General features: G+C 42.1%; 6 protein-coding genes across 6 annotated transcripts; 5 read left to right on the top strand and 1 right to left on the bottom strand.

Annotated features, from left to right (window-relative positions):
• Positions 1-93: 93 nt before the first annotated feature.
• On the top strand, positions 94-1,143 carry BDB00DRAFT_772315 (1-methyladenosine methyltransferase catalytic subunit Gcd14; the record flags this gene model as incomplete). Its single annotated transcript, XM_053120034.1, has 3 exons — positions 94-256; positions 334-684; positions 779-1,143. The coding sequence occupies 3 exons, from the start codon at positions 94-96 to the stop codon at positions 1,141-1,143; spliced, it is 879 nt and encodes a 292-aa protein (XP_052974815.1).
• Positions 1,144-1,297: 154 nt separating this feature from the next.
• BDB00DRAFT_38837 (ABC-2 type transporter-domain-containing protein) lies at positions 1,298-6,472 on the bottom strand. Its single transcript, XM_053117189.1, has 8 exons — positions 6,264-6,472; positions 5,931-6,145; positions 5,502-5,836; positions 4,327-5,399; positions 3,999-4,242; positions 2,302-3,886; positions 1,826-2,219; positions 1,298-1,730 (listed from the first exon to the last, which is right to left on the bottom strand). Exons 1-8 carry the CDS (start codon positions 6,394-6,396, stop codon positions 1,381-1,383), a joined length of 4,329 nt encoding a protein of 1,442 aa, XP_052974814.1. The 5' UTR covers positions 6,397-6,472; the 3' UTR covers positions 1,298-1,380.
• A 1,273-nt stretch (positions 6,473-7,745) lies between these two features.
• On the top strand, positions 7,746-10,172 carry BDB00DRAFT_887596 (uncharacterized protein; the record flags this gene model as incomplete). The annotated part of the gene is made up of 7 exons (XM_053128442.1): positions 7,746-7,789; positions 7,884-7,932; positions 8,271-8,272; positions 8,809-9,002; positions 9,155-9,312; positions 9,339-9,405; positions 9,661-10,172. 7 exons carry the CDS (start codon positions 7,746-7,748, stop codon positions 10,170-10,172), a joined length of 1,026 nt encoding a protein of 341 aa, XP_052974813.1.
• Positions 10,173-10,230: 58 nt separating this feature from the next.
• BDB00DRAFT_887592 (uncharacterized protein) lies at positions 10,231-10,606 on the top strand (the record flags this gene model as incomplete). The annotated part of the gene is made up of 1 exon (XM_053128441.1): positions 10,231-10,606. A coding segment is annotated over one exon (216 nt), but the record flags the coding sequence as incomplete, so codon positions are not given.
• A 276-nt stretch (positions 10,607-10,882) lies between these two features.
• Positions 10,883-11,338, top strand: BDB00DRAFT_772278 (uncharacterized protein; the record flags this gene model as incomplete). The annotated part of the gene is made up of 1 exon (XM_053120029.1): positions 10,883-11,338. A coding segment is annotated over one exon (456 nt), but the record flags the coding sequence as incomplete, so codon positions are not given.
• A 1,935-nt stretch (positions 11,339-13,273) lies between these two features.
• Positions 13,274-15,429, top strand: BDB00DRAFT_932659 (uncharacterized protein). The gene is made up of 7 exons (XM_053129091.1): positions 13,274-13,631; positions 13,734-13,797; positions 13,875-14,283; positions 14,371-14,466; positions 14,550-14,982; positions 15,097-15,170; positions 15,241-15,429. The coding sequence occupies exons 1-7, from the start codon at positions 13,559-13,561 to the stop codon at positions 15,322-15,324; spliced, it is 1,233 nt and encodes a 410-aa protein (XP_052974810.1). The 5' UTR covers positions 13,274-13,558; the 3' UTR covers positions 15,325-15,429.
• Positions 15,430-15,575: the final 146 nt, after the last annotated feature.

Genomic DNA, 15,575 nt, shown 5'->3' with positions numbered 1-15,575 from the left:
ATGATATGATTGGAAAAGAATTTGGTTCCAAGGTAAACCACTCAGTGAACGGAAGATTGGGACAATATTTGATATTAACGATGCTATATGAAGATGATATCGACGACCCAAAGAGGATTCATCTACTTGTTACATCCAACTCCTGAACTCTGGACGCTGTGTCTCCCCCATCGAACACAGATCTTGTACATTGCCGATATTTCGTTTATTTCTACATACCTGGACATGAAGCCCGGCTCGCATGTCATTGAATCAGGTAAAAAATCATATCCAACATTAAAGATTAAATAGGCATTAAAGTACATGTACTAAACTTGCATATATCATTCACAGGCACGGGCAGTGGATCTTTCTCACACTCAATTGCACGCACAATTGCACCTACTGGCAAATTATACACCTTTGAATACCACGCCGAACGTACAGCTGTAGCAGCTAAAGAGTTCACTGACCATGGACTTGGCGAGATTGTCCAGATCCAACAACGCGATGTTTGCAAAGACGGATTCGGTATGACCAACGCAGTGAACGCCGTGTTTTTGGATCTACCCGCACCATGGGAAGCTATTGCCTCAGCCAAGGCTTCATTCCTGCAGCATCGAACAGGAAAAATCTGTACATTCAGTCCATGTATCGAACAAGTAGCCAAATCTGTAGAGGCACTGAACGAAAACGGATTTGTTGGTAAGTGACGATATACTGATATTGAGAAGAGGTTGAAACGAAGTTTTCTTTCAAACTAATGATGTACGAATTCCATGTTGTTGGTTTTTTAAAGAGATCACAATGTACGAATGTTTGGTTCGAAGTCACGACGTAAGCCCAATCAAGAAAGTTGACTTTGCAGAAGCAATTCAAGCAGCACGACGGAAACGACTAAATAGTAGAAAGCGACCGCTGGAAGATGGAGAAGAAGGAGCTTCTGAAAAGGTGTCAGAAATCGAATTATCAGAGACAATTTCGACCATGTTGGTATCGAAGACGCCAGTTGATACGCGTGGTCATACCAGCTATTTGACGTTTGCCACGTTCTTACCTGCCATTGAAAACAATGTTGAGCCTTCCGGTGCAGATGATTTGATGGAAACGGTCGTTGTTGAAACCAAGGATGAAGAAATGGTCGACAGCGAGGAAAAAGTTTAAGAAAGGATAAAGGTCTACTTAATGTACATATATGAACTCTTACTTTCAGTGTAATGTAATTTTTTAAAGAAGAGTTAATAGAATCAGCATCACATCATCATTGCATTTGGATTTAACTATCACATATGTTTGCTTTCCTGTTTATGTTTACTATTAATTAATGGAAAAAATATACAAATATAAAGTGTATGCTATGTACAAATATTGTGGGACAATGATGATGATGCAGGGCATAAGTTAACGTCTAGCTTTTCGTCTCCAGTAGATAAGAGCAGCGCACACAAGCACATTGAATACACAAAAGATGCAGACAATGCCAATGTTTTGCCATTTATGGGATGCATCCCAGCCATAAGTAGTAGTGTAGAATTCTTTTGCTGTGGAATAGGTGCTGTACTCGCATAGAGTAGTGCTGCTTGGATCAACCAGGTAGCCAGAGCCACCGGATGAGAAAAAGCTCGCCATATATTCACCACAAGTTTGGTTACCTGGTGGGGTGAACTTGAGAAGATCGTTACTGCTGGGTTCGATTGGAAGAGTTTCTAGCTCATTGACTATAAGCCCTTCAACTACATAATGGAATGGAACTAAACAAAAGAAAAAGTTTGTGTTGCTGTTAGTATACATATTGCAAAGAGAATCAATGTACTGTTGTTGTTGTTGTTTTACTATGTGTACGTACCAAGCCAATACATCCATGCACTCCAAAATCGAGGAAGCGCGAATTGTGTTTGGAGTACACCGGCAAACATAAAGACCGTGGTGAATGCCAGTGGCGTCAGAACAGCTGCAATATATGGGTTTTCTGTAAGACCGCCGAGAATAAAGCCGAATGTAACGGCCCATAGGACAAAGAGAACCACCATTAAATAGTAGTAACCGGATGCCTCGGCGGTTTCAGTAAGGCCAACAGTCCAATAGATACCGACCATAAACAACAAGCAAAGGAAACAGATATACGGGATCTCGACAAGGATGGCTGATATAGCATATGGCACCCAACCGTAGAACCGGCTTGCGTACTCACGTCTGAAGAAAACACGTTCTCCCATAAACTTAGGTTGACCCATTGTGATCTAATCATGTACAGCAATTGTATGCTAGTTAGAAATCATTTTTTTTGCTGTCCTTTGCAAAAAATAATAATGTAAAACTTACCATCATGTACGCTAATGGCATTGATCCAAACATAAGAAGTACACGATACTGGATATCGGTAAACGAGTACGACAACTTCCAGAAAGTAAAACCAATAAATAGAGAAAGCGAAGCAATGGTGAGGAACCGACCAAGGTTGTATCCAGAAGATCGCCAATAGACTAGGCTCATACGCTTGAACACCAAGTATAGTTGAGTCCAGAAAGGAGTCGCATAAGTCAGAGCCTTGCGTGAAGGATTTCTATCGACGTTGTTGTGAATTGCTTCCAGCTCTTCTTCAAGCGCCTTTGCATTCGCGGAATTCGCCCACACGTCGGCCCAGTTCTTTGATGAGACATTTCCGGAAGCAACCACGTCAAGAATGTATTCAGCAGGATTTGCATCCGATGCGTACTTGGGCCCGCCGTTTGACTCAAAGTAGTCGATCATTATTTTTGCGTCTTGACCAATTTCACCACAGTAAGCTGTACGACCGCCTCGGACCAGCAAGTGTAGATGGTCAAAGTATTCGAACAAAATAGCAGAAGGCTGATGGATCGTGCACACGACAGGCCAGCCGGCATCAGCGAGCTTGCGCAAAAAGCGGATAATGTTGTACGAGCTCTGAGAATCCAAACCAGACGTAGGCTCATCCAAAAAGATCAACTTGGGTTTGGCGACCAGTTCCATGGCAATCGTCAGACGCTTTCGCTCTTCTATCGAGATACCGTTGCCGGTGGATGGATCTCCGACCTGGGCGTCAGCAATGTCTTCCATTTCCAGCAGTTGGATGATTTGCTCGACGTAAATATCCTTTTCGCTCTTGGGTACGCTAGGATCTTGACGCAAGTATGCTGAAAATCGCATGGCTTCACGGACTGTGTCAGCCGGCTGGTGTACGTCCATTTGTTCGACATAACCGGTGATCCGCTCGAAATCGCTCATGAGCACCTCACTGTTCAAATATGTACGGCCTTCAACCTTGCCAATGGTCTTGCGTTTCGCTAGCACGTCAAGAAGCGTAGTTTTACCCGCACCAGAAGAGCCCATCAGTGCGGTCAAATGACCTGGCTTGACAATACCGGAGACATCGTTCAGGATTTGGAATGAGCCTCCCTTGACAGGGACAGTGTAGTTAATATGCTGCCATGAGAAAGTAGTGCCGGTGGAGACTTGATCCATCTTTTCAGTGACTTGAAGCTGGCGCTCGAGTCTTTCTTTTTCTTCTTCTGGTGTTCGTGGTTTAGGTGCCTTGCCGGGAAGATAGAGCTTGGTTGATGATCCGCTGCTGCCGAGTTGGAATTTTTCGATCAAAAGGATATTGATACCGGTGAAGAACAAGAACCAGACAATCAACATAACAATATTGACCGACCACAGCCATGTCGGCTCAATGCCAAGTACACTTCGCAGATAGTCGTCACCAAGTACAAAGCTTTCACCAGGTTTACCACCGCTCATGGAGCAGATCATGTGCGACCAGTCGTCATAACCAGCGCCATAGGGTACAGTACTTCCGGGACCATCGCATGCATAGACTTGGCCACCCATTTCATTGATAATTAGAGCTTTATATGCGTATGCCAATGGATAAATCCAGTGAATCCTAATTTATTAAATGTTATGGTAGATTTTCGTTCTTTGCCATTAGTTGTGCTGTCTTCCACCAAGATAGAAGTAACTGAGTATTATAACAGCGACATAAGAGTTGTACGTACCAGAAGAACCATGGATGCATAGCATTATAATAAATGTAGTAACCCATGTAGAGAAACGCGTAAATAAACATGACGCAGGCAACAAGATTGGCGAGCATAAAGGTATTGGTGAGCAACCCAAAGAAACGGAAAAAGCCGTTCATTGCAAGAGACATAACCACCAGGACGAGGAAAAAGGTAAAGAATCTTCCGGCATTTAGCTGGAGACCCATCAAGAAATAGGTAATTAATTGATATAGAATTACTAAAAAAGAAAAGCATACCTCCATTGTTAGTAAAGCTATAATGAGCAACGCTGTAAACATCAATCAAATATAAAAAGGCAAACCTTGAGCGATGATTAATGGGAGATCGACGACAACTTGTGAGAGGTAGTAGGCAGCAGGGCGATACATGGCATAGTGCTTGTGTTTCTCCAAAATAGGACGACCAAGCATGATATTGACCAACTCGCTGTGCGAGATAAACCCGATATTAATTATGGTGAAGCAAATGGCACCAGCCCGAGAAACAGCACCCTCGGCATTTAGCGGCATTTTGTAGAAGCAAGAGCCAAGTAAGAATGCAATGATGAGAACAGTACCATAGCGAGAAATAAGCGACTCGTGACTTCTCGACAAAAGCTGAAAATTGCGAATAGTCAATGCTTTGACCTGTTGATAAAAAGAGACCGTGTAAGGATCCTTCTTGGGTGCGAGCTTTTGATGTTCTTCATAAACGGCTTTCTTGAATAAATCGGAAGGTTTTTCTTCAAGGACTTGATCTTCATATGCTGCAAGCTCTTTCATCATTTCCTTGTAAATGTCCGATTCGACGTATCGCTGGTGCAGCTCGGCGGCAGATTCAGGTGCTGTAAACCCTGGCTTGATCTCGCGTTCCAATGGGTTGGAAATGCCAGTGAGAAAATCAGGAATCGACTTGCGTGGAGACCTGTAAAAACCAAGGGATTCAAAGTAATCCTTTGCCAGCTCGACGGGACCAAAATAAACACAATAGCCACTGTCCAGCACGAGGACCTTGTCATAAAGTGCAAACATGCTACTGGAAGCCTGGTAAAGTGTGGATACCGTTGTGTTGCGAGATACGTCTGTCATAACGCGAAGTGAACGGACGTAATCAAGGGCTGATACGGCATCAAGGCCTCGTGTTGCGCCGTCCCATAAGTTGATAGAGCTTTGCGTTGTCATGGCTTCAGCGATTGAAAGTCGTTTTCGCTCGCCTCCCGAAAGGCCTCGCACAACACTGTCACCAACAAGGGTATCCATTTTCTTGGAAAGGCCGAGCATGTTGCCCAGCATGTAGATCAATTTGTTTACAAACACTTCTTTTGTTTCGTCGGGTAATCGGTTGCCAGGCGTTTTGGTGCGCAGAGCGAATTGAAGCGTTTCCTTGGTAGTCAACCTACAGAATATCGATTTTTCATGGAAAAAAGCCTGTTAGTTTTGATCAACTTTGTAAAATACTGCTCAAGGGAATTACAGCAGAAAGAAGTGTGGAACTTACGTTGGATAATGTTGATCTTCTTCTTCGTTATAAATAACTTGGCCGCGATAATGCTTCGCGAATGTTGCAGAATCAATACCACCATAGCTGACATCACCCTTGATATTCTTATATCCGGAACGCATGTTGGCCAGAACCTTGAGTAATGTGGTGGTGCCTGCACCGGGACGACCAAGGACTAACAGCATTTCGCCGTCTTTTACAAATCCAGATAGTGGATGCAAGATTGTTTTGGTACTTCCGCCAAGTCCAAAATTGAAGAGCTTCCACGGTTGTACCAGGCTTAAAAGACCAGTGATTACGTTCAGAATTGTGTGTGCGTCGGCGCCAACTCCCTATAGCAATAAAGAATTTGTTAGTATCAAAGGAATGAATCAGCACTATACAACACATGAGTACGTATTTCTGATGTGACATGCTAGATATTACCTCTACTGCCAAGTTTTTGAATACCAGGCCAAGATGTTTTGGCTTTTTGCCGGCTTTCGTGTCTTCGTAAGACATGCCTTGTAAAAATCGGTTTAGATCAAATTCTTCTTCTGACACGCGACCTTCTTCTCCAGCTTTGTCGAGAGTTGTCAGGTTCGAATGCCGGCTGATCCGCGAAAGCTCGCGTTTCATTTCATGAAATTCTTCAATGGCCGCTTCATCAACAAGAAACAATTTGATTTAGTGTCAGTTATGTGCATATTTTCAGATAAAGCTTGAGAGCTTTTTTGATCACTTTAGTAACAGATGATGATCATAACAAACTAAGGCTACCTTCAACGTCGACTGTATTTGCATTTGGCTCGCCGTACGTTTCATTATGAACGAATCCTTCTTGATTGAGCGTTGCATCTGATCCTGGTCGTGCTGGTAAGATACTGTTCGGTTGATGATTTGTATTGTCCATAATGCTGAGATGATGATGGTATTATTTTAGCTCTGATTTGATGCTGTGAAAGAAGTCTATTGAATCTAGGAGTAGGATATATACAGATATGTCGAAGGAGAGGGTTTCTTTTTTTCGCCACTTTATATATGTGTGTCTATAGCTCAGCCGGGCACGCCATAATTTGTGTTCCATACTTAGTATTATGAATCAAACCCCGTTTGCTGACAAATGCACGCTTTGGAGGCTGTTGTCAAAATTTTTCGCCTTTCTCTGATCTACCTCGCTCCCCACAGATCCGCTTTTGATTAAGGAAATACTTTGCTTTGATAATAGCATCTATGAAAGCTACAATCATCTATATTCTTTTCAGCTTCTATAAATTATCTAAACATCAGGGAACTGTCACCTTAAAGCGTGGTGATCAAGTTTTGTGTTCGTTTTAAAATTGCAATGGATTGATTAATAATCGGATTACAGTGGATTGATTAATAATCAGCAGGACCCAGGGCAGCAATTGTTGATCTGAGTGTGGCAATCTAGCCATTGAGGCGAGAAGATACGAAAATGGCGTTTAAAATGACGCCGACCGGACCAGAAGCCGGCTGTCACTGTTCTACAAACAAACAGAGCATTACTAATCAAATAGCCTTTCATTTTGGTAGTGCTCGATCTTGAAAGTATTATAGCATAGCTGATTATACTACTAGTGACCCCTTCTACTATTATTCAAGTAAAACTAATATGGATGGCTCCGCTTTATTTTTACATAGTTCCCCTTGCCTCGCCTCGGAAATTTCTATATTTCATCAGGCCTGTGGTAAACTAAGATCCGGTACAGACAGATGTCTTGATAGAAGGTTTCTCTTTACCACACCGGGATCCAATAAGGGACACGGTTGCGCATATGCACCTAGCTGGATTGAAATGTGAATCCTTCATATAACTCAGTAAAGAAACCAAGTATGAAACAACCGTCCAAGAACACATCTCAAACCATCATAAAACTTTTTTATTCGTTCTTACAGCAAAGCACCACTAAGGTCCTTGCTGACAAAGAAGTTGATAAGCTTTCCACCTTCAGATCTGTTTCTCCGTTAAGACCGGGTTCTCAAACAATGTTTGAAAGTTAGATATAAAAGAAGATAGTTTCTATAGCTGATATTGTACTTTGTTTAATCTTTTGAATATAATCCATTCTCAAACGACTTATTGTCTTTGTTTATTTCGATTTACCACAAGTCCGAAGAGTATGTACAACATCTACAACGCTTAGTGCAATCGCCGGTGTATGATATGGTTTGTTGAACCGATAACATTGCTGTTATTTCTTGTTACTTACATAACAATGTGCCGTCAAGTAGAATAAAATGGCATCATTGGTGGTGCATGAGTTGTTACTAACCGCCGTCAAGTAAATTGTTATGTGAGCAGATTTTAACGTGCATCAAAACACAAAACACAATGATACAGATGTGGTGACAACGGGACTACGAAACAATATTTAGTACCCTCGGTCTGTTTCATCGACATAGTGATGCAAATCGATCCTGGCTAGTAAGGCACGTTAATGTCTACCCGGATAAGTCTTTTCCCGAGTGCTATTCTAATCATCATGGACACTATTTCTGTTATTATGTATCGCTGAGTTTGAGAAGCTTTTGTCCCTGCGTTATCTTCTTTGATCGTTGCCAGAATGTCATTGGAAATGTTGACAGTCCATCATCAAGTCAGTCATTTTGCCTTTTTCATGTCCCTGCACCCTTTTTTCCCTTTGAAAGATTTGGCATATGACACTACTCGAACTGACAAATGCGTTGTTTATGTATCATCATGGACGGAACTGTCACAACCTATTGGCAGATCATACGTTTCTCATCTATACATATATTTAGCGGTAAATAAAACAAACAATAGCTGCTGTTGCCTCTATGATTGATATGGCAATGCTCATCAACATATAATTTTGTTTGTATTATATCCTTAATTTCTGAGCCACAAAGGAACATATGCGAATTCCAACGTGTAAAGATGATACTTGAGTAGGAAAAATGGTGAATGAAACGGTTGAAAAAAAAGGTACTTGAATATATAAGTTCGAGTATGTATATATATGTGTGGATTTATTGAAAGTATATTGTCATAGGGTATTTATATGAATCAACGACGCATCGTCAATTATATGTTGTCATTGTTATCTGTGCGTTTCATTTTTTCGGAATATTCCATGTTGAGAGCTTAGCACCTGAAAAGTCAGCGGCCGTCATTCTACTTTGGGACAGCAGTGCGTTAGTGTATAACTTGTGACCAGACATCCATTCTGAATGCTCTTTTCTTTGTAAATAGTCGTATAAGAGATCAAGAGATCACAAAAGACAGCATATCACGTCAGGGTTTTTATACTAGTTTTTAAGGTACTGTCTGCTTGTATAGTCACGTTGCTGTCGCGTCCTGGTCTTCCATTTCCTTCGCCATCCCCACCACTATTACTACTACCTCTCCTACCACTGCCATTACCACTGCTGATATTTCCTCTACCTCGACCACCTCTCCTTTCTCCATTCTCGCCCAAACCTCCTTCATCATCCTTGTCCACTCAACAGCAACAGCCGCATACAAAAGAAAGCGTAAAAGGTCAGGGTATGCATCTAATAGTCGCTAAATGTGTCCTTTAGGATACATGACTGTTGTGCATATTTCCTTTTTTTTCTATAATTTGAGTAATGGGTATGATTTTATTGTATGCAAATGTGTGACACCAAAATACTATAAAAGGTAGGCATTACACTGAGTCCTGATTTTTTGCTGTGGTGGTTTGGACACGCTGATGTCCAGAATGCCTGCCTGTCTGGACACGCACAAAAACAAGGTGTCCAGAATGCCCGCTTATCTGGACATGACTTAATTCTGACCTGGTTCCGTGCACAAATGAGAACTGTACTTCTGTCTTCGATGATCAAAAGGCACTTCTCAAACATGTCAATGACTATCACCAACTGGAGTATGTTGTGAAATTCAAGAGAGACAAAGGTAAGATGAAATATCATTTGAGGTGAATTGCATAAGTTCAATACTTTTGTCTTTTTAATAAGATGATGTACGTGTCAAACTTCAACGGAAAGAGGACCGTCTATTGTGTCCATATTGCACGAAAACCTTTATTTCACTCTCGGCGATCAGAAAGCATCTGACGAGGCTTGGAGGGAAATGTGAAACCAATAAAGGTACGGCTTCAAAGAAGGCAAGACTCATCACGCACTAATCTTTTCCTTTTATTTTGAACAGACTCCCCCGACCGTGATCTTTACGATGAAAACGATGTGGTGCATATTCCTTTGCCAGATTGCCCATCGTATGACGATTCTTTGCCGGTCCCTCCTGATCCTAGTCGACGTCACTCTTTTGCTGAAGCAGTTGTCCAAGCTTGCCAATCCATGGAGGCCAGTGAGGACGAAAAGTCTAAGAATGAGTGGATAATTGGGAAATTGCAAATTGAATCGATAGCTCTGATTGAAGATAACGAATCGACTCAGAAAGCAGAATACAACGCTTTCACAGACGCCGTGAACATCCAGCGCATGGCAGGCAAGCGGTTCACTTGCCACCCGATTGTTCCAGCAAAGCGAAAACTGCGAAAAAGCTCCTCCGACGAGATCCTGGCGACATCATTTGCTCATTTAATCCATCCGTCTCCCCTTCGCGATATCTTAGTGCAACGACAATATTTTGAAGTCAATCACCAAGTCTGTCAAATGCTAAATTCTGACTGGAACACACACCTAATATCAAATATCTAATATGCCTGTGCCCAAGTTCTTGCTGGATGCATCTTGGTGAATTGAAAAAGTTGGACATGCCGTTTTTGTAAATACTCTCGAAGCCTATTGTCGTCTTCGCTCAGTGGATGTTCACCGCGAGCTGTCCAATCAGCATGGATCTACTATACCACCTCCAACGGCATATTACGAGAATGTCTGGCCATGTGTGTTGACCACCGGTGATGGAGAAAAATTGACTATTGGAACACAAACGATGAATGCTTTAATTACCTCGACTATCCGCCTTCCATAACTGCTTGACCTGATTTTACAGTGAAAAGCAAAGCAGCAATCAGCGTTTGCCAAAACCAAGGACTGCATTAATGCTGAGCGTTAAATTAAACGTTTCACTTGAACTGGCGCATAAAAGAGTAAAAAAAATCTTCCCCGCATTGTAAAGGATTGAAGTCGTGGCGATCTCGGGGAATGAAGAATACAGATATTGGCACAAGTCAATATGTTGCTTAATAGACTAGGTTCATGCCTAACAATGTGCACCTGAATCCTATATTCACCTGTTAGGATTATGCTCAAAACAATCTTTGTATCCTTGGCATGTGTTACGGGTTATGAAAGTCTAACACTACTTGCCTTCGATTATGAGACCAAAGGGCTTATGTCCTTGCCTTTAAGGCCATCGTCCATCATCTTATCAATCGAAGCCTTCATCTCGTTGGCAAGCTTCCAAAACCCAACTCAAGGAAATCAACAGGACGCAAAACAAGTGTCTGCGCAAGATCTATGGTGCACACCCCAGCTCGGAAACGAAAGTGATGCGACACTTGGCCAGGTTGCCCAGCATGCAAAGACGGACTTCCATCCTCCAAGCCAAATTCCTCTATCGGGCTCAGTATCTACCTGATGATGCCCTTCTCACCCACCTACGCCCATATCTGCTCCGTCCATCCACTACGCACCGGAATAAACTCTGCCTCACCCCAGTGTGGCAAAACATTCTGCCAACACGAGAAGACGTGACCTACAAAGAGCTCCAAAGAGCGATCCGACAGTATCTGAACGCAGTCTACACTACGACCATTACCGCAACAACTGGTGTGGAAACCCTAGGTGTAAGAAAGTTGCAGCTGAGAGGTGAGCGAATGACCAGTCGACTTGAAGTTGGTCGTTGGCGCGATACATCATAGCGGTGGTCTTGTCTGGTGTGCGCATAGCTGAAGGACGGAGGGCCGGAAAAACCAGGGCAAATCGCGGATCAATTTGTGTATTAGTGGATGTGAGAATATGGTGAGCCATACATGCTGTGAGGTCATCGGCGCCGGTTCATTCAGTCTTCCATAAATTTTAACCTACTCTGCTGAAGCAGCTTGAGCTTCATGGCTATCTGTATCAGACACGGCTAGAGTTTAGCAGCCCGCTTAACAGTGCGTAACAACTTAACAGGGCATTTCATGCAGCGGTTACTGTTACCAAGCTGTTAACTTTACACGTCGTTGGTTCAAGTAAAAGCTTTGCTCTTTCTCTTGCGCAGGGCGGCAGCGGCAGAAACGTCAGACGAGGAAGTGTATTTAAAAGTAGTGTTGTTCATTTTGAAGAATAGAAACGAAGAATGAAGTGAGATATAACTTTATTTTTCAAGTCCTTTTTTTCGATTCAAGAAACTGTTAAATTTAACAGTTTTTGTTCAGGCTGTTAAATATAACAGGACGTTAACAGCAACCGATGCAAGGTCTGACCGTTAAATAAACTGTTAAATTTAACATAACAGGTTCTTAACAGCGACCGCTGCAGATGGTCTTAGAGAATAGTACTGTAACTTTGGCATGAATTCAAAGATGATTTAAAAGAGGCAATAGGATTTATTCTCCGTTATTACTTTGCCATGTTGTTGATAAAGCTATCATTATACTGTACTGATATACGAATGACGACGATGACAGTATTATACTTAAGTATTCTATGACTTGATTATGGAGAAACGTCCATGATTGCCGTCAAGATGAACCGTTTCCGCATATATTTGCCCTGCTTTTTGATGGACCGCAAGTTGTCGCTATTACTGTAGATGCCGATCGAACTGTATTTGACCGATGTTTGTTTACCAGATACCAGAACACATTGTTCGTTGGAAATACAAGCTGGGCTGGCCGCCAATATTTCAAAAAAAAAAAGCTACATTGCTGAAGGTATCTGCTATTTTATGCAAATTGACGAAAAAAGAAACAAAAAAGTAGCAGGAGTAGCTAATTCGACTATAAACAGCACTAATCTCATTTTACTGATAATTAAAAACAAAATATTAGCCGTGGACTTCATCTTTGGTCCTCCGTCTACTTTGATCGCTGTATTATTGCCACCAACGGACCAGACCATATCAGCACAAAGAAATGACAATTGTACGATGAAGATATTTATATTTCCTTCTGCCATGTTCTTCAACAAGCGCCAGCGTATAAACGACTAAAATACCCATGGGGTTAACCTCAGGCACAGGTCGGATCTAGGCAGACCTTGGAGAAAATATACTAAAGTTATCTACATGAGCTCGTACATATATCGGCTGTTATATTAAGTCTGAAGGTTGGGGTGAGGTATTCAAGCACGTTAAGTAACTATTTTAACATAGTCTTTTTGAGCTCAATAATTCAGGTCCTAGCTCATGAAAATGGTAAAGTATATGTCTGGTTTAGCTTAACCTATATCCTACTTTTTTCAAATAGCACGTACTTATAACTTGGCTTTTTACACTCGTATAACATTACGAATATAGGATGTGGAAACAAAGAGAAAGCGTTAATTATACGCATCTAATTGACGCAGAGGAAGCTAGTCAGTATACCTTGAATATAGGGTACAGCTCAGTCCTGTCCTGGTTGCAATAATAAAAATGGTTGTATTGTGTATATGAAAATACAAATATCCCGAAAATGCTGTTGCGGGATGTGGATGAGGACATGAGTAATAGTAATGTCTTCCATGACTGTATTTTCTTTTTTAACCCCTTATATCTGTTACTATTACATGCTATATGAGGGCCGATATAGTTCAGATAGAGTGGATCTATGTAGGAGTAACAGGATGCTAATGGTAAACGCGAGCAAACCTATTATATGGAAAGTGCTGGAATTTCTATCATTGTTCTATTAAAAAAAAAGAGCGTAGTAGGTATAGCACACATGCATAGCGAATTATTTTTTTCAGTATTTTACTTCCAACAAGCAAACTCATTTCAAACTGCACTCGATTCTCTCTATGGCGTACGATTTCACCACGAACGTAATGCCTCCATAAAACCGATTATCCTCTTTTTTCTTTCTTTTATCGTTCATTCTCCATATATAACTGAGCTCACCCACTTTTGCAAATCCATTTCATCGTCATCCATCAGAAACAGTAAAGTTTAGACCATGACTTATTGTCAACGCTGTGGTGAATTAAATCGTGCAGAGAAATGCACAAAATGCGGCAATCCTTTGCAATGTAAGATCTCTAACTACTGCTCATTGCTTTGAATTTAATGATTTTGTGTCGATCAATAGCAAGTGAACTTGGTAAACGCAATACTAAAAATATTCCGAATAGCAAAAACATCAGCGCCATCAATGTCTGCGCTACATACCCCCAAGATAGATCGGTGGCAGTCAAGGTAAATTGTTCAACGATGGAATTGAAAGAGATATAGAGGGAGAGAGAGAGTTGAGAACTGATGGATTTCCTGCTTAGTTATTTGGGAAGCTTTATGGGCCTTGATAGCTTGCTTTCGCCACCTCCTGTCGACGACAATAACTCCTCCACCACTACCCCTTCATCACCTGTATCATCAACCACATCTTCATCCTCCCTACTGAGTCGATCACGAAGACCAACACTGTCTTCACTGTGGGAGAGCAATAAGCGTATCGCGCCATCGCCACGTCCACCTGTTGCAACTAAAATAACAGTAACGACAGCAGCAAATAACAAAAAGCCATGCTGTCCAGAATGCAACAAGGCGTTGTCCGGAAAAACTGTACGATTGCCTGATAGCTCAACGAGGTATCACTGGGCATGTCTGAAATGCGCACACTGTCGCGAACCGTTTGATAATACGTCGTTTTATACTGATAATGCCAGCCGCATTTACCATCCAAAGGTATTTTTTTTCTTTCTCTGTTTCTGCTTCATTCATAATTCCTCCCCTCTGCTTCAGTCGTCTTAAACATGGAATTTTTTTTTTCAGTGCTCGCCTATGATGATGAACAAAAGCTGCTTGCGCTGCTCAACCGAGATCAAGGATGCCTATATCGTCATCCATAATAGGGCTATGCATCCCAAGGTAAGCATATAATTTTCACTTTAGTAAATCGCCAGAAAACGCAAAGCTCATCATTTGATATATACAAAATACGAATTACTCAGTGTTTCCGTTGCACATCTTGCCAAAAAGTGCTCCAGCCTTCCAGTGTATATACCGATGCAAAAACCGCCGTGTTTTGTCAATCGTGCTCCAACGATAAATTGCAGCTCGCCTCGCGACAAACCAAGATTGTGCCGCAATTGCATCCACCACCAGCTTCATTTCCTATTGCCGATTCAATGGATCGGCTGTCACTTGCACCAAGCAGCATCAGTGGAGGTAGTCGAGCCAGCAGTCAAACTTCTTCACCTATACCTTCGTCACCGGCTTCACCTACGACGAGTACGGCTAGCACAGCAACAGTTGCCTCGGCGACGGGAACAGCAAGTGGCGGTGGTAGTTCCTTGGCAACAGTAGCAGCAGCAGCAGCAACAATAGTCAAACCATCGTCGCTCATGAGTCGACGTGGACGGCCACTTCCAAAATTCGGCATGCGTAAGATATGTGCTGGGTGCACACAAACAATCGTCTCAGTCCACGAAGAAAAACCAGGGCCCCGAGCCACGCGATGGCATAAAAAGTGTCTCTCCTGCAGTCGGTGTTCAAAAGTGCTGGATTCGGCTGCTGTGGTGCATGACAACAGTGCCACAGGTGGACTGGATCCCTGGTGTACGATATGTCTTGTAAGCAGCTTTCTAACAGTGTTCTAGAATTGGACTTCGTCTTCTGTAGAGCTAACACTTTATCTACTAGCTTGTAAAGAAGAAAGAAGATGCCAATACTACTTCAACCACGACGGCAACAGCAGCAGCAGCAAAGACGGTTGCATGTGAATAGCAGCAGGAACAATAATGATAATTTATGAATAAAATCTTAATTTTAGGATTGAAATAACAACGATGTATGCTTGCTGCAGACAGACATACAGGCAGGAAAGAAAAGAAGGGGTGGGGGGATGATCCCCTTAAAGCAAAAGTGTGTGCGAGAGAAAAAAAAACAGAAATGCAAACCTTTTTTTCTCCTATCCTAATGCTACTGGAAATAAGCCATCATGATCATACGTAGTAGCACTTCAGTTTGGCTGTAAT

Source organism: Zychaea mexicana, assembly GCF_025766255.1.
Source record: "Zychaea mexicana strain RSA 1403 chromosome Unknown BDB00scaffold_106, whole genome shotgun sequence".
Classification (NCBI taxonomy): domain Eukaryota; kingdom Fungi; phylum Mucoromycota; class Mucoromycetes; order Mucorales; family Lichtheimiaceae; genus Zychaea; species Zychaea mexicana.
The sequence above is the reverse complement of the archived record's forward strand: the minus strand, read 5'-3'. Positions and strand labels throughout refer to the sequence as shown.